Source organism: Talpa occidentalis, unplaced genomic scaffold, assembly GCF_014898055.3.
Source record: "Talpa occidentalis isolate TD23 unplaced genomic scaffold, MPIMG_talOcc4v2.1 talOcc4.6, whole genome shotgun sequence".
NCBI lineage: Eukaryota > Metazoa > Chordata > Mammalia > Eulipotyphla > Talpidae > Talpa > Talpa occidentalis.
Window position 1 is genome coordinate 94686446 of NW_023604972.1, and position 27106 is coordinate 94713551.

General features: G+C 36.8%; 1 protein-coding gene across 2 annotated transcripts; it reads right to left on the reverse strand.

Moving 5' to 3' along the window:
- Positions 1-511: 511 nt before the first annotated feature.
- Positions 512-27000, reverse strand: DHFR (dihydrofolate reductase). 2 transcript variants are annotated; one of them, XM_037530093.2, is made up of 6 exons: positions 26844-27000; positions 26468-26517; positions 24133-24238; positions 20157-20283; positions 9758-9873; positions 512-1947 (listed from the first exon to the last, which is right to left on the reverse strand). In XM_037530093.2, exons 1-6 carry the CDS (start codon positions 26927-26929, stop codon positions 1869-1871), a joined length of 564 nt encoding a protein of 187 aa, XP_037385990.1. In that variant the 5' UTR covers positions 26930-27000; the 3' UTR covers positions 512-1868. The 2 variants fall into 2 exon arrangements, with proteins under 2 accessions (XP_037385990.1, XP_037385991.1); XM_037530094.2 differs by lacking the exon at positions 26468-26517 and having other exon boundaries at positions 26844-26875.
- Between the last annotated feature and the right edge of the window lie 106 nt (positions 27001-27106).

Below are 27106 nucleotides of genomic sequence, written 5' to 3' on the forward strand. Positions count from 1 at the left end.
TTTTCCATTCTTTTTTTTTTTAAATAAATTTTATTTTTATATTCCCCATACAATTGCAACCCCCTTATTTTGACCCCAATCCCTCCCCTCCCCACCCCCCACCTCCCACAGAGTGTCTCTGGTTCATAGTTGTTTGTTGATTTTGATTTTCACTTTCTTATAGTTATTCATTTTCCTGGTCCCTTATTTAAAGTTTTCTAGATTCCTGCACTGTTGGTGGGAATGCAAACTGGTCCAACCACTATGGAGAGCTGTGTGGAGATTTCTTGACCTACTAAACATAGAGCTTCCATATGATCCAGCAATTCCACTCCTAGGTATTTACCCAAAGGACACAGAAACATCAATTCCAAAGAGCACCTGCACCCCTATGTTTATAGCAGCACTGTTTACAATAGCTAAGCTTTGGAAACAGCCCAAATGCCCAAAAATAGATGACTGGATCAAGAAGATGTGGTACATATACACCATGGAATATTACTCAGCATTCAAAAAAGATAAACACATGCAATTTGCAGCAACATGGATGGCGCTGGAAGGGATCATGCTCAGCGAAATAAGCCAGAAAGAAAAAGAGTTTTCCATTCTTTTAGCTTTTCCATCTGGTAGTTATCTGCATGGTTTCCCCACCCACACCTCAATTAACTTTTCCTTTAGTTTTTCAAATGAATGCATATGCCATGTATTTTTTTTAGCCCTTTAAAGCTTACAAAATTCTAGCGGTCTCCTGTCTTTCCTCTCCAGTTCTCCAGAGCAATGACTGAACTCTTAGAGCAGTTTTTCCCCCCCTCAAATAGTTATTTCATCATTTGTTACTTTACACATTATCTAGTCATTTCCTGGTATGATAAATGAGGATTTAGGTCTTACACCACAATCCTCGCTTTTCCTCTTACTATCCCCAGATAGTTATCAGACTTAGTGGTATCTTAGTCCACTTGGGTTGTTATAATACAGCATCAAAAACTAGGTGGCTCATTAACAACAAAGACTTATTTCTCATAGTTCTCCAGCCTGGGAAGTTCAAGATTGTGGTGATGGCAGATTGGGTCCTTGAATATATTTAATTTTAATTGATATTGTTCATTTACAATAGACTATACCAATCTACAGGGCTTAGGTACCTAATAATCTAAAATTTTGCTAACATGATGGGTAAACATGTTTTAGTTTCTCACTTTGGTTTCTAACAACATCTATTCTCATTATTTCTTTGAATTTTTAATTTTAGCCATTACACTTATCATTACTCTTTTTTTTTAAAATGAGTAACTGATTCTTCTACCATTGTAGTAGCATATGGAATCTCATTAAAGATCAGAAAGTTTTTAAAGGTCTCACACCTACTGTTTTAACCATCAAAAACGTAGTCTACTTTTACCACGCTTCTTTACTATCCCTACTGAATATATTGGAGTTCTCAACTTAGTGATTCTGAGCATAATTTTTTTCAGAAGTGTCACAGGCACAGGGTAATTCAGAGTCCCTGTTTTGATCTAATTTTCTTTTAATACCTGAGTGCTAGCTCTTCTGTTTATAATCCATCTCTGACTTCTCAGCTATCTAGCTTCTATCTCTCTGGACCCTGGTTTCAGTTCATGTTATCTGTGGACTGACTCTCCCATTTGGGGCTGCCTTGGTAGATATGCAGTCCAGTCCTGTCCCCTTCATAGGCATCTAGACACTTATAGCAAGAAATGTTTCATAAGTGGTATCTGATATAGTCTTGTTAAGATTAATGGGGAGTAAACACACAATGCTTGGAAATAATTACACACAGATATAAAGTCAACATATTTTCAAAAAATATTAAAATACATAATTTTTGGAGGGGGGAAGCTTGAAAAAAATCAGAAGATGCCTTCACATTAATCATTCTTTTCATAAACTTCAAATTTGTACTTAATGCCTTTCTCTTCCTGGACATCAGAAAGAACACCTGGGTATCTGTAAAAGAAAAATATTTATAATTAAATAATGTATTAATTAAAAAGACAGCTTCCCTGACACTCAGCCAGAAGGCATCAGTGATATATAAAAGTAAGTTTTCTCTTCCTGTTTTCTTCACAAAGATAAGCTACTATTAAGCTGGATGACTATGACGCAAATATACTACATATATAAATGGTACAAGAAATTTCAAACTGTAGAGAGTTAGAAAATGAAAAGTATGGGCCTCCCCTGGTGGCGCAGTGGTTGATTGCCGCGCTGTGAAGCTGCCTGCAGCCTCTGCAGCGCCGGTTTGATCCTGGCTGGCCACCGAGGGTCCCACATGGCGCGACAGACCTCTCCTGCCACGCCCGCTGCTCCCCTCAGCAGTGTATTTCTTCAGTCTGCCTGTTCTGTTCCCCACTCTGGCTCTGGTGAATTCTCTAACCCCCTGTGCTTCTGACTATACCCAGTGCTTGTATTAAAAAAAAAAAAAAGAAAAGAAAAAAAAAAGAAAAGTGTGCGCCTCCCCTGGTGGCATAGGTGGTTGAGCGCAGCACTATGAAGCTGTCCACAGCCTCTGCAGTGCTAGTTCAATTCCTGTTGGCTGGCAAGAATCCCGCATGGCGCGGCAGACCTCTCCTGACTAGCCCCTCTGCTCCCCTCAGGAGTGTATTTCAGTCATTCTGCCTGTTCTGTTCCCCGCTCTGTCTCTGGTGAATCCTCTCACTCTCCCATGCATCTGGCCTGTACCTGGGTTCTTGTATGCATGAATAAATAAATCTTTTTTTTTTTTAAATAATAAATTTTATTTTTATATTCCCCATACAATTGCAGCCCCCCCCATTCTGACCCCAATCCCTCCCCTCCCGCCCCCGCCCCCCCAAAGTGTCTCTGGTTCATAGTTTTTTGTTGATTTTGATTTTCACTTTCTTATATTTATTCATTTTCCTGGTCCCTTATTTAAGTTTTCTAGATTCCTGCTATGAGTGAGGACCATCCGGTATTTTTCTTTTTCTTTTTGGCTTATTTCGCTGAGCATGATCCCTTCCAGCGCCATCCATGTTGCTGCAAATTGCATGTGTTTATCTTTTTTGAATGCTGAGTAATATTCCATGGTATATATGTACCACATCTTCTTGATCCAGTCATCTATTTTTGGGCATTTGGGTTGTTTCCAAAGCTTAGCTATTGTAAACAGTGCTGCTATAAACATAGGGGTGCAGGTGTTCTTTGGAATTGATGTTTCTGTGTCCTTTGGGTAAATACCTAGGAGTGGAATTGCTGGATCATATGGAAGCTCTATGTTTAGTAGGTCCAGAAATCTCCACACAGCTCTCCATAGTGGTTGGACCAGTTTGCACTCCCACCAACAGTGCAGAAGAGTTCCTTTTTCTCCACACCCTCGCCAACATTTGTTGTTGCTAGTTTTTTTAATATGTGCCATTCTCACTGGTGTAAGATGGTATCTCATGGTAGTTTTGATTTGCATTTCCCTGATGACAAGTGATGTTGAACATTTTTTCATATGCCTGTTGACCATTTGCATTTCCTCTTCAGAGAAGTTTCTTTTTAGCCCTTCTGCCCATTTTTTGACTGGATTATTTTCTTTGTTGTTATTGAGTCTCATCAGCTCTTTGCAGATTTTTGTGAACAGTCCTTTATCATTAGTGTTGGGTGCAAAAATGTTCTCCCAGTTGGTGGGGTTTCTCTTTGTTTTTGTTATTGTCTCTTTTGCTGTGCAGAAGCTCTTTAATTTGATGTAGTCCCAGCTGTTTATCTTTGCCTTCACTATCACTACTTTGGGTGATGTGTCTGTAAAGATGTCTTTGATGTGCAAATCACGTAGTGTTTCGCCTATATTTCCTTCTATGTATTTTATGGTTTCAGGTCTTATGTCTAGTTCTTTAATCCATTTTGAGTTGATTTTTGTGTATGGTGTGAGGTAGTGGTCAAGCTTCATTCTTTTGCATGTAGCAACCCAGTTTTCCCAGCACCATTTATTGAACAAACTTTCTTTGCTCCAATGCATAGTCTTTGCTCCTTTGTCAAAGATTAGTTGACCATAAATCTGTGGGTTTATTTCTGGATTTTCTTGAATAAATAAATCTTTAAAAAAAAAAAAGACAATGAAAAGTGTAATTCTTCCTCAGCTCCTTCTGACTCTGGATTCTTCTTCCCAAAACTAACCACTGTTAGTTTTCTTTTGTCTTTCTACTCTATAATCCAGGTCAAATGAACTTTCTTAAGACTTTTTGCACAATCTTACACTTGGTATTGGTTTTCTTAGGTGAGCAAAAGAAAAAGGAAGTACAACTTTTGGTTGGTTAGACCAGAATTAGTTATGTGCCTGGTGTGGTGATTCTTGATTACTATTTAATCAGTGGGCTGTTGCTGCTCCCATCCCCCAGTGTGTGGGTTACTATATTCCTTTACAAGAATCACTGTTTTATCTGATCTTTTCTATTCTCTAAATGCTTACTGAAGCACATGTACATTCCAGCTTCAAAACCTAGGTCACCTTTGGGCATATATCAAGAAGGAGGATTGCTGGGTCATGTGATAATTCTATTTTTGTTCTTGAGGAACCATCACACTGTTTTCCATATTGGCTATACCATTTTACATTTCCGCCAACAGTTTATAAGAATTTCAATTTCTTTACAGTCCTACCAACACTTGTTATTTCTTTCTTTTTTTTTTAAACTGTGGTCAGAACCTTAAAGAGATAGATGCATTCCTATGTTCAATGCAGCATTATTCATAATAGTCAATATCCATGAACAGATGAATGGATTAAAAAAAGGCGACTTATACATACAATGGGATATTACTCAGTAATAAAAAGGAAATTCTGTCATAATAATATGAATAAAATTGGTAGACATAAATAAGTTAGTCATAGAATAAATTCTGCATAACCCTACTTATGTGAGATCTCTAAAATTCTCAGAGTAAAAGAATCAGAGTAGACAGGCACGGACAGGAGTTTGAGGGAGGAGGAAGCAGGGAAGTGCTGTTCAGAGGGTATAGTTATGGTTAGGCAAGATGTCTAAGTTTTAGAGCTCTGCTGTGCAATACTGTGCCTAGAATTAAGAATCCTGTATTGTATACTGAAATTTTATTAAGAAAAGATCGTATGTTGTGTGGTGCTTTTTAACAACAAGAAACCAAAACCCAGATTCTCTGCTGAAGGCTGTTCTGACCACACCAAATCTTGGTGCACTTCCACACCACCTCAGTGTGGGTGAAAAGAACACCTTCTTTAATCAGACTTGTGTTGGGCTCTGGTTCTGCTGTGTGAAACCTGATTAGCAATAAACAATCTTTATCCTTATAAAGAATTCAGCATTGTGCCCGTTACACTCAGCGCTCTACAAATGTTACCCATTAATATTGTTAGTCTGTTTTGTTTCAACTATTTTCTTAACTCACTGTGGACAGGATTAATCAGGAAAAAATTTAAAAATCTTATGATATCTAACACAATATTGACTAATAATAGGTATTAACTCTTTATGAATTAGAGATCAGCTATTCTGATAAAAATATAATTAGAAACCCAAAATAACAATAACATAATGTTTAAGAAAAAGAGAAAGGTGTTTTTTCTCTTGAATAATTTATATATCAGAGGAAGAAGCTAGGCTTCTATTTACTACTCATTTACTAAGCTCTTTCTGTTCACTGTTTTAGTAGCAGTATAACTTTTTTCTTTGAAGAAATAATTTTACTAAGCCTTAAAACCATTATTGTAGTTTCTTGGGAATAGGTTACCAAAAGCAACAATTTGAGTGTGTGTATGTGTGTGTGTGTAAAATTCTCAAGAGTATCAAGATTGTTGGTTAGGAAGATAAAAGCAAAGTATAAAGCAGTTACTTCTAAAACCATGAATAATAACTTAGAAATAAGCTATTATATATGCTCAGTAAGCCAACGTATTAATGCCTATCTTTTCTGTGAAACTAAAATGGAAATTTCTCAAAATTTAATTATAAAAAATATCTTTAAAAAAAGCTTCATTCTCTAATACTCACATACATATGCAGTCGTTTTAAGGATGATTATAACTGCCTCATAACCATAATCCTAAACTTTACTAAAGAGTAAACTCTCTAACAGTCATATTTGAACTCTGAGGTTAAATCTAACAGGATTTAGAAATACCCTCCATTTGTTATCAACCACCCAGGGACAAACTCCCTTTTAGAATCTTCAAGCATTAAGGAAGCCAATGAATATAAATAAACATAAGATTTGAAGAGACAAAGGATCATGAAAATAATACAGAGATAATTTGATGGAAGGTCTAAGGAAGAGGCAAACAGAGTTCTTGAAATATTATATATAAGAAGGAAATCACAAGTGAAATAAAATACTCTACAGAAGCCACAGACTCAGGAATAGGGGGATGTACAGGTGGACAAATATGCTAGGATCCTGTTGGACATCTGGAAGTAATGGGAACAGAAGAGGAAATGTCAGTCCATTTAAAACCTGCAAATCTGCTTCAAGTTGTCCCCTGGTAAGGGGCATCAGTCCCAGCTCTGGAGCCAACTACTATCTCAAAGGTTTCTTCTGGTCTTTCTCATTTTTGACTGCATGGTCACATATGGAAGGTTGTTAACTAGAAGGAGAAGTCTATTTGGGGCTCATTAAGTAGAAAACTGCTGGTGTAAAACGGTTTAGTTGAAGATTTAGTTTAGTTGAAGGTTAGTATGAAAAGGTCTGAGATAAAGATATCTTCAAGCCAAGATGAATGAAAGCAGTATCTCAGAGGACAGGCTGTCTGGCATGGTGCCGTCAGAAGAATAACAGTATTGACAGGACTCATGGTGCAAAAAAGCAGACATCATCTTACTTTGTTAATATTATCTTTTGCTTTTAGGTTAACATTATTGGTGGCTTCATCTACATTCTAATTTTATTCTCTTGCTTCACTATAGTTCTCTTCAACTTTATTTCATTACACTAGTGCTCTTATGACCAGGAAATGTGGTATTAATAAATGATATTATTTTTGAATTGAAATCTATATAACCCACAGAGGTCCACTGATAGGGAAAATGGGGGTGTAAACTAAGTGGTAGCTGTGGGAAATAAAGGAGAATAAAGAATGATCAGAGTTCATTTCTGGACAGTAGGGAGCAATACACAGAGGTTTTAATAATTGGGCCATTTTACAGATTTCTAGAGACAAAATATATTCTGCTTTCAGAGGTTTCCTTTTTCCCCATGAAAACCTATTCATGAAAAACTGACCTATTCTTAATCCTCCCCTAAGAGGATTTCCCCCATGACATTTTAAAGAGACTGTTATATTGGTACAGATTTGATCAAATGCTACAATGAAAAAAAGGACCTTTCATCATTTTCTTCTATATTGTTGTTCAGAATGTCCATTTTGGAGTAATATTCTTGGATTTTGGCTTTGGATAGCAATTTCCTATTCCAATATAGTCACTACAATTTTCTAAGACATTTAAAGAAGAATTACTACCAATCCTTCACAAATTCTTTCAGACAATAAGAGGAGGGACAATTTCTCAACTCATTCTGTAAGACTGGTATTATCCTGATACCAAAACAAGGTGAAGACATTACAAAAAAAGAAAACTACAGACCAATATCCATTTTGAATATAAATACAAAAATCCTCAACTAAATAGTAGCAAATGGGATCCAAACATATAAAAAGGATTCTACATTATTACCAAGTGGATTTATCACAGAAAAGCAAAGTTAGTTTAACATAAAAATGGATGTAATATATAGCATATTAATCGTATATTAAGTATTAGTGTATTTTATCTTTTTAAAGGTAACAACTGCACCATCATCTCAATACTCCGTAAGAGCATTAGATAAAATCTAATACCACTTCACGATAAAAACGCAGTGAACTAGAAATAGAAGAGCTCTTCCTCAATATGATGAAGGGCATGTATGAAAATCCCCCAGTTAACATCTTGCTTAATGGTTAAATATTGAATACTTTACTTCTAAGGCCAGAAACAGGAAAAGGATGTCTGTTCTTGTTACTTCTATTCAGCACTGTATTGATGATTCTGACCAAGGCAATTAGGCAAGAAAAATAAATAAATATTCAGATTAGAAAGGAAGAAGTAAAACTACCTCTACTTGCAAATGATATGTCCTGTATATGGAAAATCGTAAGGAATCCATAATTAGAACTAGCAAATGAGTTCAGTAAGATCTCAGATACAAGATCAATAAGCCAAAATCAATTACTTTTATATGTATTATCAATAAACAGTCTGAACAGAAGACTACATAAATAAGAGCTTCATTTATATTAACAGCAAAATTACTTATGGAGAAATTTCACAATGAAGTACAAGACTCATATAGTGAAAGCTACACAACACTGTTGAAAGAAATTAAAAGACCAAAGTAAGAAGAAAGACATCACATGTTCATGGTTTAGAAGACTAATATTGCAAAGATGGCAATACCAAAGTAATTTACAGAGACAATATAATCCCTGTCAGAATCTTAACTTGATTTTTGGCAGAAATTAACAAGCTAATCATAAAATATAGAAATGTAAGGAGCCCAGAACAGCCAAACCATCTTGAAAAAGAACACCAAAGTTGGAGCACTTGTACTTCACAAAAACTTTCTGAAGAACAGGAATAACTCCATGAGCTCTGAGCAGGCAATAGTTTCTTAGATATAACACCAAAAGGACAAGTGTCAAAAGAAAAAATAGGAAAACTCGATAATACTAAAATTAAAAACCTTTTTGTTGCAAATAATGTTAAGAAAATGAAAGGCAATTCAGATAATGGGAGAAAATTTGTGACGCAAAAACTGATATATATTGCAATATGGACAAACTAAAAAATTGTATGCTACGTCAAAGAAGACAATTCCAAGAAAAACTACACATTATATGATTCTGCTTACATGAAATGTCCAGAATAGAAATAGCTATATATAGAGAAAAGGACTAATGTTTCTTAAGGGGAGGAGATTGGCTTCTTCCCATTTAGATCTCAGTGTAGACATTACTCTTCAGAGAGAAATTCTCAGAGTATACAGTATCTACCATGTCACAGTCCTTCAATTCTCCACACATCATTTCTTTTGATGTTTATCAATCATTCTCCACTCTCCTCTCTTTTTTTTTTAAAGATTTATTTATGCATACAAGAACTGGGGTACAGGCCAGAGGTGCAGGGGGTATGGTGAGAAGATTCACCAGAGACAGAGTGGGGAACAGAACAGATGGATCTACTGAAATACACTGCTGAGGGGAGCAGTGGGCAAGTCATGAGAGGTCTGCTGTGCCATGTGGGTAGCTCCCTGGCCAGGGATCGAACTCATGCTACAGTGGCTGTGGATAGCTTCATAGGTTGCGTCTTAACCCCTTACGCCACCAGGGAGGCCCTCTCCACTCTCCTCTTCTACTACAAAAAATGTAATCTCCTGGTGACCTGTGACAAATGTCTTGGTAAACATGATTTCTTTAATGCTTAGGGCAGTATCTGATGCTAAACAAAAACTGCATACAATGAACTGATGACTACTCTCTGAATTTCAGTAAAATCATTAAAACCTGTATATTCCCAAGTCTGTTATTGCCCCAAATCCAAAGAGACATACTCTTTTCTATAATCTTTTTTTTTTTTTTTTTTTTTGGTGGGACCCTCACCAGCGGCTGGGGAACGAACCGGCACTGCAGAGGCTGCGGGCAGCCTCACAGCCCAGCGCTCAACTGCTGCGCCACCAGGGGAGGCCCTTTTCTATAATCTTAAGTAAGGAATCAAAGAGTGTTCCAGATTAATAAATAAATTTTACTTACTCTGGGAGAAGTTTATATTTCTTCAAATCAATTTCTGGAAAAAATGTGTCACTTTCAAATTCTTGCATGATTCTTGTCACAAACAGTCTAACATGGCCTGGTTTATTCATGACTTCCTTTGAAATAAACAAAAGGCATCAATTTATTAGTTACATAGTCAAGTTTCTATTAAGTATAAAGATAAGCTATATCATGTATTACCTCCAAAGTATGCTATTTAAATATCCTATTCTTTAGTTTGGGTCCTGCAAAGTATGCCAAAGTATGCCTTAGTTATGTTCAGAATGGCAACACCAATCATTATCAATAATTATGAGAGTGCATTTAAATATAAGCCCTTGCTTCTAGTTTGCTTATCTGAACTCTCTTTTCATTTGTGCATGCCGATTTATCTTTTTTCTTTAGTTGTTATTTAAAAACTAAGAACCCCAAATTATTTGGTTATTATCCATAGAAAAATTTACATATGTACATATGGGTAAGACAGTATAATATCATAAAATCTTGACTACTGAAAATCCCAATGGCACATTTAGTACATTGACCTAAAATTTAGTAATGCTTTCATTTTTTAGGAATAGCTACAATGGTAGCAATTTATCTGCCTCTTGTTGCTAATGACTGTATTTGACATCATATTTTTTTTTTTTTTTTAGCTGCAAGGACATCTGGGAAATGTAGTCTTTAACTGGATGACAATGGGGCAGCCTAGACTCAAGGTTTTTTTTTTTTTTTTTAATTTTTTTTTTAAGGTTTTTTTTTTTTTTAATAATAAATTTTATTTTTATATTCCCCATACAATTGCACCCCCTCATTCTGACCCAATCCCTCCCCTCCCACCCCCGCCCCCCTAAAAGTGTCTCTGGTTTGTAGTTTTTTGTTGATTTTGATTTTCACTTTCTTATAGTTACTTGTTTTCCTGGTCCCTTATTTAAGTTTTCTAGATTCCTGCTATGAGTGAGACCATCCGGTATTTTTCTTTTTCTTTTTGGCTTATTTCGCTGAGCATGATCCCTTCCAGTGCATCCTGTTGCTGCAAATTGCATGTGTTTATCTTTTTTGAATGCTGAGTAATATTCCATGTAATATATGTACCACATCTTCTTGATCCAGTCATCTATTTTTGGGCATTTGGGTTGTTTCCAAAGCTTAGCTATTGTAAACAGTGCTGCTATAAACATAGGGGTGCAGGTGCTCTTTGGAATTGATGTTTCTGTGTCCTTTGGGTAAATACCTAGGAGTGGAATTGCTGGATCATATGGAAGCTCTATTTAGTAGGTCAAGAAATCTCCACACAGCTCTCCACAGTGGTTGGACCAGTTTGCACTCCCACCAACAGTGCAGAAGAGTTCCTTTTCTCCACACCTCGCCAACATTTGTTGTTGCTAGTTTTTTTAATATGTGCTATTCTCACTGGTGTAAGATGGTATCTCATGGTAGTTTTGATTTGCATTTCCCTGATGACAAGTGATGTTGAACATTTTTTCATATGCCTGTTGGCCATTTGCATTTCCTCTTCAGAGAAGTTTCTTTTTAGCTCTTCTGCCCATTTTTTGACTGGATTCTTTTCTTTTGTTGTTGTTAAGTCTCATCAGCTCTTTGCAGATTTTTGTGATCAGTCCTTATCATTAGTGTTGGTGCAAAAATGTTCTCCCAGTTGGTGGGGTTTTCTTTGTTTTTGTTATTGTCCTTTGCTGTGCAGAAGCTCTTTAATTTGATGTAGTCCCAGCTGTTTATCTTCCCCTTCACTATCGCTGCTTTGGGTGATGTGTCTGTAAAGATGTCTTTGATGTGCAAATCACGTAGTGTTTCGCCTATATTCCTTCTATATTTTATGGTTTCAGGTCTTATGTCTAGTTCTTTAATCCATTTTGAGTTGATTTTTGTGTATGGTGTGAGTAGTGGTCAAGCTTCATTCTTTTGTGTAGCGACCCAGTTTTCCCAGCACCATTTATTGAACAAACTTTCTTTGCTCCAATGCATAGTCTTTGCTCCTTTGTCAAAGATTAGTTGACCATAAATCTGTCGGTTTATTTCTGGATTTTCTATTCGATTCCATTGGTCTGTATGTCTGTTCTTGTCCAATACCATGCAGTTTTGATGATTATGGCTTTGTAGTAGAGTTTGAAGTCTGGGAGTGTGAATGCCTCCATTTCCCTTCTTTTTTTTTTCAGGGAGCTTTGGCTATTCGGGTTTTTTTGTGATTCCATATGAATTTCATCAATAATTGTTCTATTTCTTTGAAGAATGACATTGAAATTTTGATTGGAATAGCATTGAATCTTGTATATTGCTTTTGGAAGGATGGCCATTTTAATAATGTTTATTCTTCCCAATCCATGGAGCAGGGAGATGTTTCCATTTCTTTGTGTCTTCTTCTATTTCTTTTAACAGTGTTTTATAGTTTTCTTTGTATAGGTCCTTTTACCTCTTTTGTTAGATTATTCCCAAATATTTGATTTTTTTGTTTCAATAAAAAAAGGGATGGTTTTTTGATTTCTTCTTCTTCAGATTTTATTGTTTGTGTATAGGAAGGCTACTGACTTTTGCGTTGATTTGTATATCCTGCCACTTTACTGAACTGATTGATGAGTTGAATTAGTTTTCTGTGGACTTTTTGGGGTTCTCTATGTATATTATCATATCATCTGCAAATTGTGATAGTTTGACGACCTTTTCCTATTTGGATTCCTTGGATGTCTCTCTTGTCTTTATTGCTCTGGCTAGGACTTCCAGTATATATTGAAAAAGTGGTGAGATGGACATCCTTGTCTTGTTCCAGATTTAATGGAATTGCTTTCAGCTTTTCACCATTGAGAATGATACTGGCTGTTGGCTTGTCATAGATGGCCTTTATGATGTTGAGGTATTGTCCTTGTATCCCAAGAATTTCAAGGGCTTTTATCATGAATGGGTGTTGCACTTTGTTGACATCATATTTTAAAGATTTCTCAAACTATAGCTGATAAGAACAAATATCTTTAAAAAGATTTATTTTATTCATTTATGCATACAAGAACTGGGGTGCAGGCCAGAGGTGCAGAGGGTCAGAGGATTCACTAGAGACAGAGTGGGGAGCAGAACAGGCAGACTGATTGAAATACACTGCTGAGGGGAGCAGTGGGGAAGACAGGTCTGCTGTGCCATGTGGGTCACCTCCCTGGCTGGGGATTGAACTCATGCTGCAGTGGCTGCTGACACCTTCGTATTGCTGACACTTATGCCTTGTGTCACCATGGAGGCCCAAATATCTTAAAATTCTAATAAAAATCATGAATCCTAAGTATCGCTCCAAGAACACAGTTAACTCTTGACTATCAAATATCTTTTTTTTTATGTTATTGTTGTTTATGTTATTATGTTATTTATATACATTGTATCCATTGTACCAATGCATTTATTTATTTATTTTTTAATTAATTAATTAATTAATTAATTTATTTATTTTTTGGTTTTTTTTTTTTAATCTTTTTATTTTATATTCCCCCATACAATTGCAAACGCCCCATTCTGACCCAATCCTTCCCCTCCCGCCCCAACCCCCAAAAAGTGTCTCTGGTTCATAGTTTTTTGTTGATTTTGATTTTCACTTTCTTATATTCATTTTCCTGGTCCCTTATTTAAGTTTTCTAGATTCCTGCTATGAGTGAGACCATCCGGTATTTTTCTTTTTCTTTTTGGCTTATTTCGCTGAGCATGATCCCTTCCAGTGCCATCCATGTTGCTGCAAATTGCATGTGTTTATCTTTTTTGAATGCTGAGTAATATTCCATGGTATATATGTACCATATCTTCTTGATCCAGTCATCTACTTTTGGGCATTTGGGTTGTTTCCAAAGCTTGCTATTGTAAACAGTGCTGCTATAAACATAGGGGTGCAGGTGCTCTTTGGAATTGATGTTTCTGTGTCCTTTGGGTAAATACCTAGGAGTGGAATTGCTGGATCATATGGAAGCTCTATGTTTAGTAGGTCCAGAAATCTCCACACAGCTCTCCATAGTGGTTGGACCAGTTTGCACTCCCACCAACAGTGCAGAAGAGTTCCTTTTTCTCCACACCCTCGCCAACATTTGTTGTTGCTAGTTTTTTTAATATGTGCCATTCTCACTGGTGTGAGATGGTATCTCATGGTAGTTTTGATTTGCATTTCCCTGATTACAAGTGATGTTGAACATTTTTCATATGCCTGTTGGCCATTTGCATTTCCTTTTTGGAGAAGTTCTTTTTTAGCTCTTCTGCCCATTTTGACTGGATTATTTTCTTTGCTGTTGCTGAGTCTCATCAGCTCTTTGCAGATTTTTGTGATCAGTCCTTTATCATTAGTGTTGGGTGCAAAAATGTTCTCCCAGTTGGTGGGGTTTCTCTTTGTTTTTGTTATTGTCTCTTTTGCTGTGCAGAAGCTCTTTAATTTGATGTAGTCCCAGCTGTTTATCTTTGTCTTCACTATCACTGCTTTGGGTGATGTGTCTGTAAAGATGTCTTTGATGTGCAAATCCCGTAGTGTTTCGCCTATATTTCCTTCTATGTATTTTATGGTTTCAGGTCTTATGTCTAGTTCTTTAATCCATTTTGAGTTGATTTTTGTGTATGGTGTGAGGTAGTGGTCAAGCTTCATTCTTTTGCATGTAGCGACCCAGTTTTCCCAGCACCATTTATTGAACAAACTTTCTTTGCTCCAATGCATAGTCTTTGCTCCTTTGTCAAAGATTAGTTGACCATAAATCTGTCGGTTTATTTCTGGATTTTCTATTCGATTCCATTGGTCTGTATGTCTGTTCTTGTTCCAATACCATGCAGTTTTGATGATTATGGCTTTGTAGTAGAGTTTGAAGTCTGGGAGTTTGATGCCTCCATTTCCTTCTTTTTTTTTCAGTAGAGCTTTGGCTATTCGGGGTTTTTGGTGATTCCATATGAATTTCATCAATAATTGTTCTATTTCTTTGAAGAATGCCATTGAGATTTTGATTGGAATAGCATTGAATCTGTATATTGCTTTTGGTAGGATGGCCATTTTAATAATGTTTATTCTTCCAATCCATGAGCAGGGGATGTCTTTCCATTTTTTGTGTCTTCTTCTATTTCTTTTAACAGTGTTTTATAGTTTTCTTTGTATAGGTCCTTTACCTCTTTTGTTAGATTTATTCCAAATATTTGATTTTTTTGTTTCAATAATAAAGGGGTGGTTTTTTTGATTTCTTCTTCTTCAGATTTATTGTTTGTGTATAGGAAGGCTACTGACTTTTGCGTGTTGATTTTGTATCCTGCCACTTTACTGAACTGACTGATGAGTTGAATTAGTTTTTCTGTGGAGATTTTGGGTTCTCTATGTATATTATCATATCATCTGCAAATAGTGATAGTTTGACTTCTTCTTTTCCTATTTGGATTCCTTGGATGTCTTTCTCTTGTCTTATTGCTCTGGCTAGGACTTCCAGTATTATATTGAAAAGCAGTGGTGAGAGTGGACATCCTTGTCTTGTTCCAGATCTTAATGGAATTGCTTTCAGCTTTTCACCATTGAGAATGATACTGGCTGTTGGCTTGTCATAGATGGCCTTTATGATGTTGAGGTATGTTCCTTGTATCATGAATGGGTGTTGCACTTTGTCGAAAGCTTTCTCAGCATCTATTGATATTATCATATGGTTTTTATATTTCTTTTTGTTGATGTGTTGGATAACGTTGATTGATTTTCGGATGTTAAACCATCCTTGTGCTCCTGGAATGAATCCAACTTGGTCGTGGTGAATTATCTTATGGATACATTGTTGGATTCTGATAGCTAAAATTTTATTGAGGATTTTTGCATCAGTGTTCATTAGGGAGATTGGCCTATAGTTTTCCTTTTTTGTGTTGTCCTTATTCGGTTTTGGTATTAGTGTAATGTTGGCTTCATAGAACGTGTTTGGTATTGTCCCTTCCTTCTCAATTTTTTGGAAGAGTTTGTGAAGGATAGGCACTAATTCGTCTCTGAATGTTTGGTAGAATTCATTTGTAAATCCATCAGGTCCTGGGCTTTTGTTTTTGGGGAGGTTTTTGATTACCATTTCAATTTCGCTGCTTGTAATTGGTCTGTTTAGGTGTTCTATTTCTTCTTTATCTAGCTTTGGGTGATTGTAGAGTTGTAGGAATTTGTCCATCTCCTCTAGATTGTTGAACTTGTTTCCATATAACTGTTCATAGTAGTTACTGATTATTCTTTTGATTTCTGCTGTGTCCGTTGTGATTTCTCCTCTTTCATTTATGATCCTGTGTATTTGTGCTTTCTCCCTTTTTTCCTTTGTGAGCCTGGCTAGGGGTTTGTCTATTTTATTTATTTTTTCAAAGAACCAGCTCTTGGTTTCATTGATCTTTTGGATTGTTTTTTTAGTTTCAATTTCATTTATTTCAGCTTTGGTTTTTATTATTTCTTTTCTTCTACTGGATTTGGGGTTTTTTTGTTGTTCTTTTTCTAGATCTTTGAGCTTCGAGATTAGGTTGTTTCTTTGAGTTCTTTCTTGTTTTTTGATGTGAGCTTCTATTGCTATATATTTTCCTCTTATTACTGCTTTTGCTGCATCCCATACATTTAGGATATTGGTGTCCTCCTTGTCATTCAATTCAAAGAATTTTTTAATTTCTTCTTTGATCTCCTCGTTAGTCCAGTGGTCTTCCAGTAGTGTGGCTTTTAATCTCCATGAGGTAGGATAGTTCCTTGCCTTCTTTTTATGATTTATTTCTAGTTTGATGCCTTCGTGGTCAGAAAAGATGGTTGGTATGATTTCAATCTTGGTGTATCTGTTGATGTTTGTCTTGTGCCCCAGTATGTGATCAATCCTGGAGAATGATCCGTGTGCGCTTGAGAAAAATGTGTACAGACCGGGGGCGCAGAAGAGTGTGCCTGAAACCGGAGGCGCAGGGACTGCATCCCGCTTCGCCATTTGAGAACAGGGACATTTCTTCAGTAAAAACTGCCTAAAACCAGCAGAAAGCTCCCCCAGAAGACAGAGATGGCTCTGGAAGAGCCAGAGGGGAGCGGAGAAGTTCACCCAAGATGCCAGTCAGTCCTAGCAACACAGTGTCCCAACGCATACGACAAATTAGAAAACAGACAGTAGGGAGTAGAAGAACCACACGCAACCTAACAACTCCTCAGGAAAGAAGCACACCACAAAAAGAAAACCACTCCCCAGATTGCAACGACAGCAACTTGGAAGAACTTCTGAGCCTTCCAGAAAGAGAATTTAAAATTGCCATGATTAAAAAAGTGATAGATCAGAAGAAAGAAATTGAGTCCCTAAAGAGGGAAAACAATGGTCAGAAGAATGAAATTGAGTCCCTAAAGAGGGAAGTAAAAGAAATGCAGGAGATCAAAGAATTAATGGAGGAACTAAAGAACTCCGGGAAAAGCAAGGAAAGCAGAATAGATGAAATGGAAGAACGAATAAGTTCTCTTGAAGACACCGAAATAAAAAGAACCAAAACAGAAAAGGAAAGAGAAGTACGAAGGAAAAAGAATGAAGAAAGACTTCGGGAACTATCTGACTCCATGAGGAAAGGAAATATAAGAGTTATAGGAATTCCAGAAGGAGAGGAGAGAGATGTAGGAACAGAGAAAATATTCCAGGAGATAATTGAAGAGAACTTCCCAAATGCGAAGAAGGAGCTGAAAATTGATATACAAGAAGCAAGAAGAACACCAAACTTCCACGACGAAAGGAAAAACACAGCAAGACACATAATAGTAAAGCTCCCAAGAATCCAGGACAAGGAAAAAATAATGAAGCTGACAAGAGGGAAGAAACAGATAACATTCAAAGGAAAACCAATCAGGCTGACATCAGACTTCTCTGAAGAAACACTACGGGCAAGGAGAGAGTGGAGGGACATAGTCAACAGACTCCAAGAAAACAGATGCCAACCAAGAATACTCTATCCCGCAAAGCTCTCTTTCCTCCATGAAGAAAGAATATGGACCTTCCCAGACAAAGAGAAACTCTGGAATTTCATTACGAATAAACCCCCACTCCAAAAAATACTACAAGGAATCCTAAAGCCAGAACCTCAGAGGGACGAATAACAACGAAAGAAGACCAAAAAAAAAAAAAAAAAAGTTATTAAAAGAATAAATAAAATCAAAGGAAAGACAAACATAATGGCAAATACAGATGCTAACATATCAATATTAACTCTAAATGTAAATGGACTAAACTCTTCAATAAAAAGACACAGAGTTGCAGCCTGGATTAAGAAACAAAACCCAACCTTTTGCTGTCTCCAGGAAACACATTTAGCTACAAAAGATAAAAATAGGCTCAAAGTCAAAGGATGGAAAACAATCCTACAAGCAAATGGGCCAAAAAAGAAAGCAGGAACAGCTATACTTATATCAGATAAAACAGACTTCAAACTCAAAAAAATAAAAAGAGACCCCAATGGTCACTACATTATGATTAAGGGGACAATACTTCAAGAAGAAATAACACTCATTAACATATACTCACCAAACGAAAGAGCACCAAAATATATCAGACAACTGTTGTCCTCTCTGAAAACAGACATCAGAGAAAACACATACGTAGTGGGAGACTTCAACACACCACTATCAACAATGGATAGATCAACAAGACAAAAAATAAGTAAAGAAACTAAAGCTCTAAATAAGGACCTAGAGCAATTGGGCTTAACAGACATCTATAGAACACTAAACCCAAAAAAAACGGGGGACTATCAAATATCTTATAGGAAACACATACATATATGATTTCAGATGTTTGTTATCATCAACATTTCAAATAAGGGCATGGAATAAAGTTCCATTTTTATTTTCAATACCACAATTTATATCAAATCCTTTATTCTCTTGCCCCAACCAAATAAATATTCTATTAATTCTTATTGTACCAAAAATGGATGGGACTAATCACAGCAGCATTTGAAGATCTGTATCAAAGTTAAAGACACATGGCAAGGCTTTTCTGTAAAAGGTCAGATGGTAAATATTTTAGGCTTTGTGGACCATACACAACATTAAACCAATGGGTGTGGCTGTGTTCCAGTGATACTTTATTTGCAAAAATAAGCTGGCAGGCCAATTTGGCAAAGGAAAAGATAAGCCTAAATGTTCTATAAGCTATGATATGAGGTAGATAATGCAAAGTTATCACCTAAAGGTGCTACTTCATTATTATATGCATATAAATATATCAAGTTGTAAAAATGACTTGTTTTTAAGTATTTATACTGTTTAAAGAATACATTTTTATTTTTTATTTAGTTTTTAAAAACTTTATTTTTGCAGAGAAAAACAGGGGTATAGGCCAGAGGTGGGGTGGTGGTGAGAGGATTCTCCTGAGACTGAGTGGGGAGCAGAAGCAGCAGATCTACTAAACTATACTACTAAGGGGAGCAACGGGTGAGACAAAAAAGGTCTGCTAAGCCATGTGGGTTAGCTCCCTGGCCGTAATATCACAAGGTCACCACAGATGCCCTAAAGAAAACATTTTTGAATGCACATGGTATTGATCTTCAAAATGAATACTGAACCAAATAAAGAGCTGAATGTTTTCTTAAATATTCATACTTGGCTGAATGATCAAAAGAAGGTAACCATTTCTCCCCTATTACAAATGAGAAAAAAATAAAAGTTGTAGAAATAGGAATCTAAGAAACAGAGTTCTTTATGATCCCATCCGGGATCCTGGTATACCACTTTTTTAAAAATTAATTTTAATGTACCTATGTTACCACAATCCATCAAAGGATAGAGGCTGAACTTTTCATTCCCATAAATGTTAACTATTTATTAGTATTTCAGAAGAGTCAAAGAACACTATTTACTATCCTCATCTTTTTGGGGGGGGGTCAGTCATTTGGTACCCATAAAAAGGGAATATTTTCTCATTTACATACTATTTTCCCTTAGAAAATCACATGACTGTTTTCTCAGGCCCCCATTTTAAATGAAAATTGTTGAGGCAAAGTTTTCTGCTAGTAAAAATTCATATGCCACTAGTCAGTGTATAGCAACTGAGAGCCCATCCCTTTCTTAATAAGACACATTTATCCTTAAAGAAAAGGGGCTAACTCGGTGTACCTAGGGCACATCCAGGAGTAGCAAACAGAACACTAAGGGAAGCAAAATTCTAAGGTATGGGCTTGAAATGTTTTTTAAATTGGAAACATCAAAAATTTTTAATTGAAAATAAGAGTTGTAAAACTTAAAGACTTACTTTTTGCATTTAATTTGCATAATAGTATCAATGAAACAAAGAATTCAAGTTGATAATATGTCTTACTCACAATAGGGATTATGTGGTTCCTTTACTTATGCTAAATTTTTTTAAAGTCCAGATGGCAGGGAAGCTAAAATAAAGTAAGGTAGAATGTTTGTTTATATTTACAGATAAACTTTACTTACCTTATAAACAGAACTGCCTCCCACTATCCAAACCATGTCTACTTTGTTTGTTAATTCTGGTTGCTGGATAAGTTTTAAGGCATCATCCAGACTTTTGGCAAGATAATGAGCTCCTAGTGGAGGTTCCCTGAGGTTAAAAAAGAGAATTACAAATAACTTTATTAAAACTCATTCATATTAGTCAAATATTCTGAATAGGATGCAGTCATTATGAAGCTAAAATCATCATAAATAGGAATACTTTCACAAAAAGCACTTAACATGAGGATGGCCTATGAAAAATAGTTCAACCCATATTTGCATAGGTATGGTAGACAATGAAATAAAAAAATAATACTTTGGATACTTCATGATACATATGGTGGATGAAAACCAGATTCTAGAGGGATGGGGTAAACATTCATAAGGAAGGGTATAAAGGGAACTTTTGCTTGGTGATGGAATGTTCTGTATCTTTGACATGCGATTATATAGGTGTACCCATTTGTCAAAACCTAGCAAATGTACACTTAAGACTTGTAACATATCATTGGATATAATGTTTATGTCAAAGAAAAACTGTAAAGAAATACTGAACTCTAGTTAATGATATATGTGTTCAAGTATTTATGGAAAAATATACTATGTCTGCAATTTATTTTGAAATGCTTAAAAAGAACAAGAATGATGATGAATGTATGATAAAACAACCATAGTAAAATGATAATAGAAGAATCTGTGTAATAGCTATACAGGTGTTTACTAAATAAAGTCACTCTATGTTAGAAGGTTTTCATGATAAAATGTGAGTAAAATAGTAATAGTTTGAATGATAATAGTTTGGTATGATACTCAAACTGTTACTATGTGGTTACCTTTGGGGGGTAGGGAAAGGATTTTTATGTTTCAAACAATATGGAAATGGATGATGTACTTAAAAATGAACATGTTATTACTTGTGTAATTAAAAACCCAAAAGGGAGAACATTAATTAATTTGAGTGTTTACATTGACCAGCTCAATCTCTCCCAGCTCCAAAATTTTTTTGGGTGCGCAGGGAGAAGGGCTGCAAATCTCTTTATAAGTGAAGAGACATGCAGAATTAAGCTTTCACAGTAATTGGACAGAGAACATACAATTTAATGTCAAGTTCTTAGGCTGATGCTTTAAAAATCATATAATTGCCTTTGAACTATTAGTGATATCAATAATTAATCAAGAGCTAATGGGGACTTATTCATTCTCCTGGCTGCCTCTTCCCTCATCTCCTCGATATATATACTTATTTCACTATTTGTCATCTCTAAAGGGTTTAAGATAGTGCCAAGAATATATTTTGACTCAACGGTGAAAAAAGACAAGGAAGCCAGGATGATGTTAAGTGAGCCAAGAAAGGGATCTTTTAAGGTATCAGGGCAGCTGCTGTTCAGGGGAATAATTAAATACAGAAGAAACAGATTTGGAGTTTGTGGAGAAGGTAGCTTAGTTAATAAACAAAGTCCAGAGGGGGCCTCCCTGGTGGTACAAGGGGTTAAGACACAGCACTATGAAGCTATCCACAGCCACTGCAGCACTAGTTTGATCCCTGGCTAGGGAGGTGACCCACATGGTGCAGCAGACCTCTCTTGACCTACCCGGTGCTCCCCTCAGCACTATATTTCAATAGATCTGCCTGTTCTGTTCCCTACTCTGTCTCTGGTTAATCCTTTCAACCCCCGCACCGCTGGCCTGTATCCCAGTTCTTGTATGCATAAATAAATCAATCTTAAAAAACAAAACAAAACAAGACAAAGTCCAGAATAATTGAAACAGAGTGAAGGCAATTTTAGTAACTGAGGATGTTGAAGTGAGGAGGGTAAAATGGAAAATGGTGATTTAGGAACTGACATATGAAGAAAATTTAGAAGAGGTATCTTAGAAATTACTAAGGAAATATTTACTCCAAATGACTAGTATCTGGCAGCAATTTTGGGGTTACCTTGAGGATTCAGTTTCTTACATTGAGGGGTGGTAGGTAGAAAATTAGGTATCTCTAAAAGCTTTCACAAGCAATAGTAATTTAAATGTATAAATCTCTCCCTATTTATTTTGGATCTAGCAGTGCTTGGCATACAGCAGGTACTCAGGATATGTGTGGAATTGACCAGCAAGCAGAAAGACAAAAAATAAACTGTAAAATTTTTTCCTAACTATATTCCTAGTTCCTTTGCATGCTTGAAATAAAAACTTAAATTTTTCTATGCCTTGAAAAAAATGCAAACTACACCAACAAATGTCATATATAAATACATAAGAAACAACCAAACCCAATTATATTCACCACAGGGGGGTCATAAAGAAGAAATTAGACTCATCATTTGAGGAGATTTGCTGGCTCAACTAAATATCTTTCCCACTGAGATTTCTTTATGTTTGTTTTAGCTCAAGCTAGCCATAAATAAACTTGAGTAGTATTCAAAAATATGTTATTAAAGAGTCTCTGAGAATGGCAATACAATCTCTGAATTTGGATCCCTTCAACTAAAAAGGTCATCAGAATATCCTAGCAACCAGGACAAAGTGAATAGTATTAAGATTGAGGCAGATGGTTAAGATACACATCAACATATTCACCATCACCCAAAGGGAATCAATCCAATATTCTGGTACTTTCTTCCAGGTTTTCACCTATTTCATTCTACAAGTGATTTGGGAGAAAAATCTAAGAAAGCCTGAATCCTCTTAGCCTATTTGTGTAATGTTTTTTCCTTCCCTGGTTTGGTGGTCTTTATTATGTTCATTTGGGTAGGATATAGCCCTTATTTAACCACTAATCTAGGTATTGTGAAGGTGTTTTGTAGATGTGATTAAAGTCAATAATTAGATAACTTTAATCAGGGTGGGCTTGATTCAATCAGTTGAAAGGCCTTAAGAGCAAATCTGAGGCTTGCCTGAAGAAAGTTGACCTTTGGACAAATAGCAGCTTCAGTCTCTGCCCTTCCTGATGATCTGCTCTACAGATTTTTGGGTTGTTTAGTAAGCCCCCACAATTGTGTACACCAATTTCTTGCAATAAAACGTATGCATGTGTGTACATACATGCTGCTGGTTCTGCTTCTCTGGTGAACCCTTACTATATACATGGCACTAATAGAACCAATGTTCTTAAGCAAGCAGTGCTCTAAGATACCACATTCTTTTTTTGGGTGATAACATTATCAGTTTAAGGAAGAGTGATTACCATGCCATTCCCAAACTTTAAGGTCTAATTCACTTCAAATGTTCACCAATCCCCTGTAGATCCTGAGGTTTGGGAACTTATTTTAGGGGGTTCATATCAATGTAGACAACAATAACAAAAATAAAATAGAAGTCGGACACATCTTGTGTGGAATAAATGACATGGAAGCCATGGTGAAGGTTAAGCCACTGGAGTTCACTTCGTGGGCAGTCTTAATACTATTAACTACTCTTCCAGTCCACCTAAGACCACAGGGCCTTTCTAGGCATCAGGAATTATCTACTCCAATGTTAGGTTGAAGGACAGGAAAATTTTTAGTAGTGTTGTGGTAAACGAGGAATTACAGGGCACAAGATTATGAACAATGTTTAGCCCATCATAAAGTTTTAATTTTAGGATTGGATCTAGAGAGGGGAGAGCCACTTAATTTTGCCAAGTCCTAAAACATATAAATTGATTTTATATGAAACTATGTAAAAGTTAGTTATTAGTTACATTGTACAAGTGATATTTGAGTCTATTGAACAATGGTACAAAGAAACATAAATGGGTTACCATAGTGAGACAATGTAACTTTTCAAGGTGATGAAATCAATTACTTAAGTAGCAGAGTAAGTGATATTGTCATGTGGCAATAACTTCCTATAATCATTTTTATGATATAAAGCAGCTTCATCAATAGCTATAGTCATACTATTTTATTTTGTCATACTTTGACCTCCACCATAAGAAATAGGACATGATTTTCTTGCGGAGAAATTACAGAATAGTACTTACTTGAGTTCTCTACTGAGAACTAAATTAATTCTGTCTTTTAAAGGCCGACTTTTCTCAGGAATGGAGAACCAAGTCTTCCTACCCATAATCACCAAATTCTGTTTACCTATAAAATCACAAAGAATAAGTATATTTGGGAATACACACACACACATACACACACACTTTCATGTATTCATGTATAGGCACAGAAATTTATGTCATAGTGACATCTAGTGGACTGATTTTAACAAATTAAAATCTGAAAAAAATTAACACATTAAAACCTCCGCCAAATACAAAAAAGATTAAATAAATTAAAATTTGAAATTTTACATTATCACTTATAACCGCAACATAGTATTTTTCCTTTAACCAATTTATAGCTAATATATAGTTTTAATGAATTGCAGTCATGTATACTATACAGTTAAAAGCAAAAACTGGGCTAAAGTGCTCAAATTGAATGTATTTTGTTTGTCATTTGTTAGAATGTCTTATAAAACTTCTAAACCTTATTTTTTCTTATCTATAAAATAGAGATAACAATAGTTTCTACTTCTAGGGTTGTTGTGTGTGGGTGGAAGACAGAACAGTGTTCAGCATGTAATAAGTATTATAGCTATTTGACAGTAATATTCATATTTGTTTACTCTAGCTTTATGCTAAGTCATACTTTCAAAGATAGCTATGGTTCTACTTAATTAGCTTAAAATATTGTCAACTGTGCCCTCTCCTTCTAAGTATAATGCATCTATAAAAACTTGGTATACAGCTTTCATTTTTCCAGTCCCTTAAGAGAAAATACCCTTGGGAGTGAGATATCTGCGTCAAAGGAATATACACATTTCTGATTCCTGATGTGTCTGATTACCAAAAAGAGTGCATATATGTTTTCTTGTTTTTTTTTTAAAGATTTTATTTATTTATTTATACATACAAGCACTGGGTACAGTCAGAAGTGCAGGAGGGTGAGAGAATTCACCAGAGCCAGAGCGGGAAGCAGAGCAGGCAGAAGTATCGAAGTACACTGCTAAGGGGAGCAGCGGGCAGCAGGAGAGGTCTGCGCGCCATGTGGGACCCTCCTCTGGTGGCTGGGGAGCAGCTGGGGATCGAACCGGCGCTGCAGAGGCTGTGGGCAGCTTCACAACCCAGCAAGAGTGCATATATGTTTTCTTAAAGAATCATTAGTTTGATTTTGTTTAAACAAAACCACTAACACAAACTATAAGATTAAGCATTTTCTATATTGCCTGTAAATGTCAGAATTTCTTTTTCCCTCCAAGAATAAACCATCCCCCCTCCCCTTATAATACATAGTACTCTGAATACCACATGTACTGCATTTTCAAAGGCAGAGTTTTAGGTGTTCAATGAAGAGTTATCAATTATTAAAACTAAGAGTCAACAGGTGAGGAATTCTGATGAGGGAAATGGCACAGATTTGGCCTAACAACTAAGTGGAGATCATGATAAAGATATAGGGTAGCTAAATATTAAAAAAAAAAAAAAAAGCCAAGACACCAAGTGGGTCTTCCAGACCTACTCTTCCAAACCTACTTGGAACTCTTGAAAGTAGTTCCTATGAATTTTTGAGCTTCAGGCTCTTGCCATCTTGTCTTTCCAGTAGCCCAAATTCCAAATCCAAAGGCCTTGATCTGCCCTGTAAAATTATATTGCACTTACTATTTTCTGACTTATTGTTTCAGTTTCCTATGCTATTCTTCCTCCTATGACCAAATACATGTATTTCTTAGGTTTTAAATAGCGTATCTCCCCACTCCCAATTCTTTTCTTTGGTTATACTGTTCTGTCCAGTGGCTCAAATCATCAAGTTTTCTGCGCCTGAAATTATCCTGGATATCCTATAGGCACCTCAAAATCATCATCATTACAACTGCATACTATTCTCTACATCAAACTTGAGAGTTCATCCTCGATGCCTTCCTGGATCTCCTTTCCGTTCCTGCTCTCCAAATCGATTATCATATAACCGCTTTTTAAAAAACTTTTATTCTTTCCTCTCCATTGTTCTCATCACTGCCATCAACTATTCCTAAGGGGTCCTCTGATCTTTCAGAAAACTAATCTCCACCAAATCCTCTGCCAATTTTGCCCAATACATCAACTGTACCAGCACTCACAGGAAATGCCAAATAACTTAAAAACACACACACACACACACACACACACACACAATAAAGGAGGTTCACTGAACCTTGGGAATTGCAAACAGATCAAAGGTAAAAGGTTTCAGCTTAACACAGAAAACTTTTTTTACTTAAGTAAAATTTGCACTGGCAAACTTTAGCAAGTTCCTTCTCGAATAGCAAATCATTTAAAGACCCCACATTACCTTCCACTGAGGAAGTTGTGGTCATTCTTCGGAAATAATTGAATTCATTTCTACAAGTTAGAGAAACAAGGCGTTATTCAGGACGCGACCCCATGGGCTCAGGCTTTAAGGCGCCAGACAAACGGTGCACGGGGGAAATCGTAGGGCTGGGACTTCGCTCTGGGGCAGGGCATCGCGGGGAAGAGGCCTCGTGGGGCAGCGGCTCCTGACGCGCAATGGAGCCGAGGCCCAAGGCCGTCCACTCATGTCCCGTCCCGTGTCCGATTCCGTCCGAGCGCGGAGAACAGGTCGGCGGCTGCACGGCTCAGCGCGGGGATCCCGGGAGCCGCGCCAGCCTCTGTCCTCCCAGGTACCTCCACCCCGGCCAGACAGGTACCTGAGCGGGGGCCAGGGCAGGTCCCCGTTCTTGCCGATGCCCATGTTCTGGGACACCGCGACGATGCAGTTGAGCGGACGAACCATGCCAGCGCCGCAGGCACAGGGGAGCTCGCTGGAGACAGCCAGATTCCCCGCCACGCTCCGGGCGCGCTCGTGGCCTCCCCGCCCCCTGGCCCCATTGGCTCAGGCGAGACTCCGCCCCCCCGCGCCGGCGCACTGCAGGGTCGTGACGTGCGCGCGCGCGCAGACGCCCGGAGCTGC

What these genes read in the sequence shown, in the direction of transcription:
- DHFR (XM_037530093.2), bottom strand. Translation starts at nt 26,929, where the DNA reads ATGGTTCGTCCGCTCAACTGCATCGTCGCGGTGTCCCAGAACATGGGC. An exon ending in CTGCCCTGGCCCCCGCTCAG is followed by an intron (nt 26,518 to 26,843) that starts GTACCTGTCTGG and finishes TCTAACTTGTAG; the next exon opens with AAATGAATTCAATTATTTCC. An exon ending in CACAACTTCCTCAGTGGAAG is followed by an intron (nt 24,239 to 26,467) that starts GTAATGTGGGGT and finishes GTGATTTTATAG; the next exon opens with GTAAACAGAATTTGGTGATT.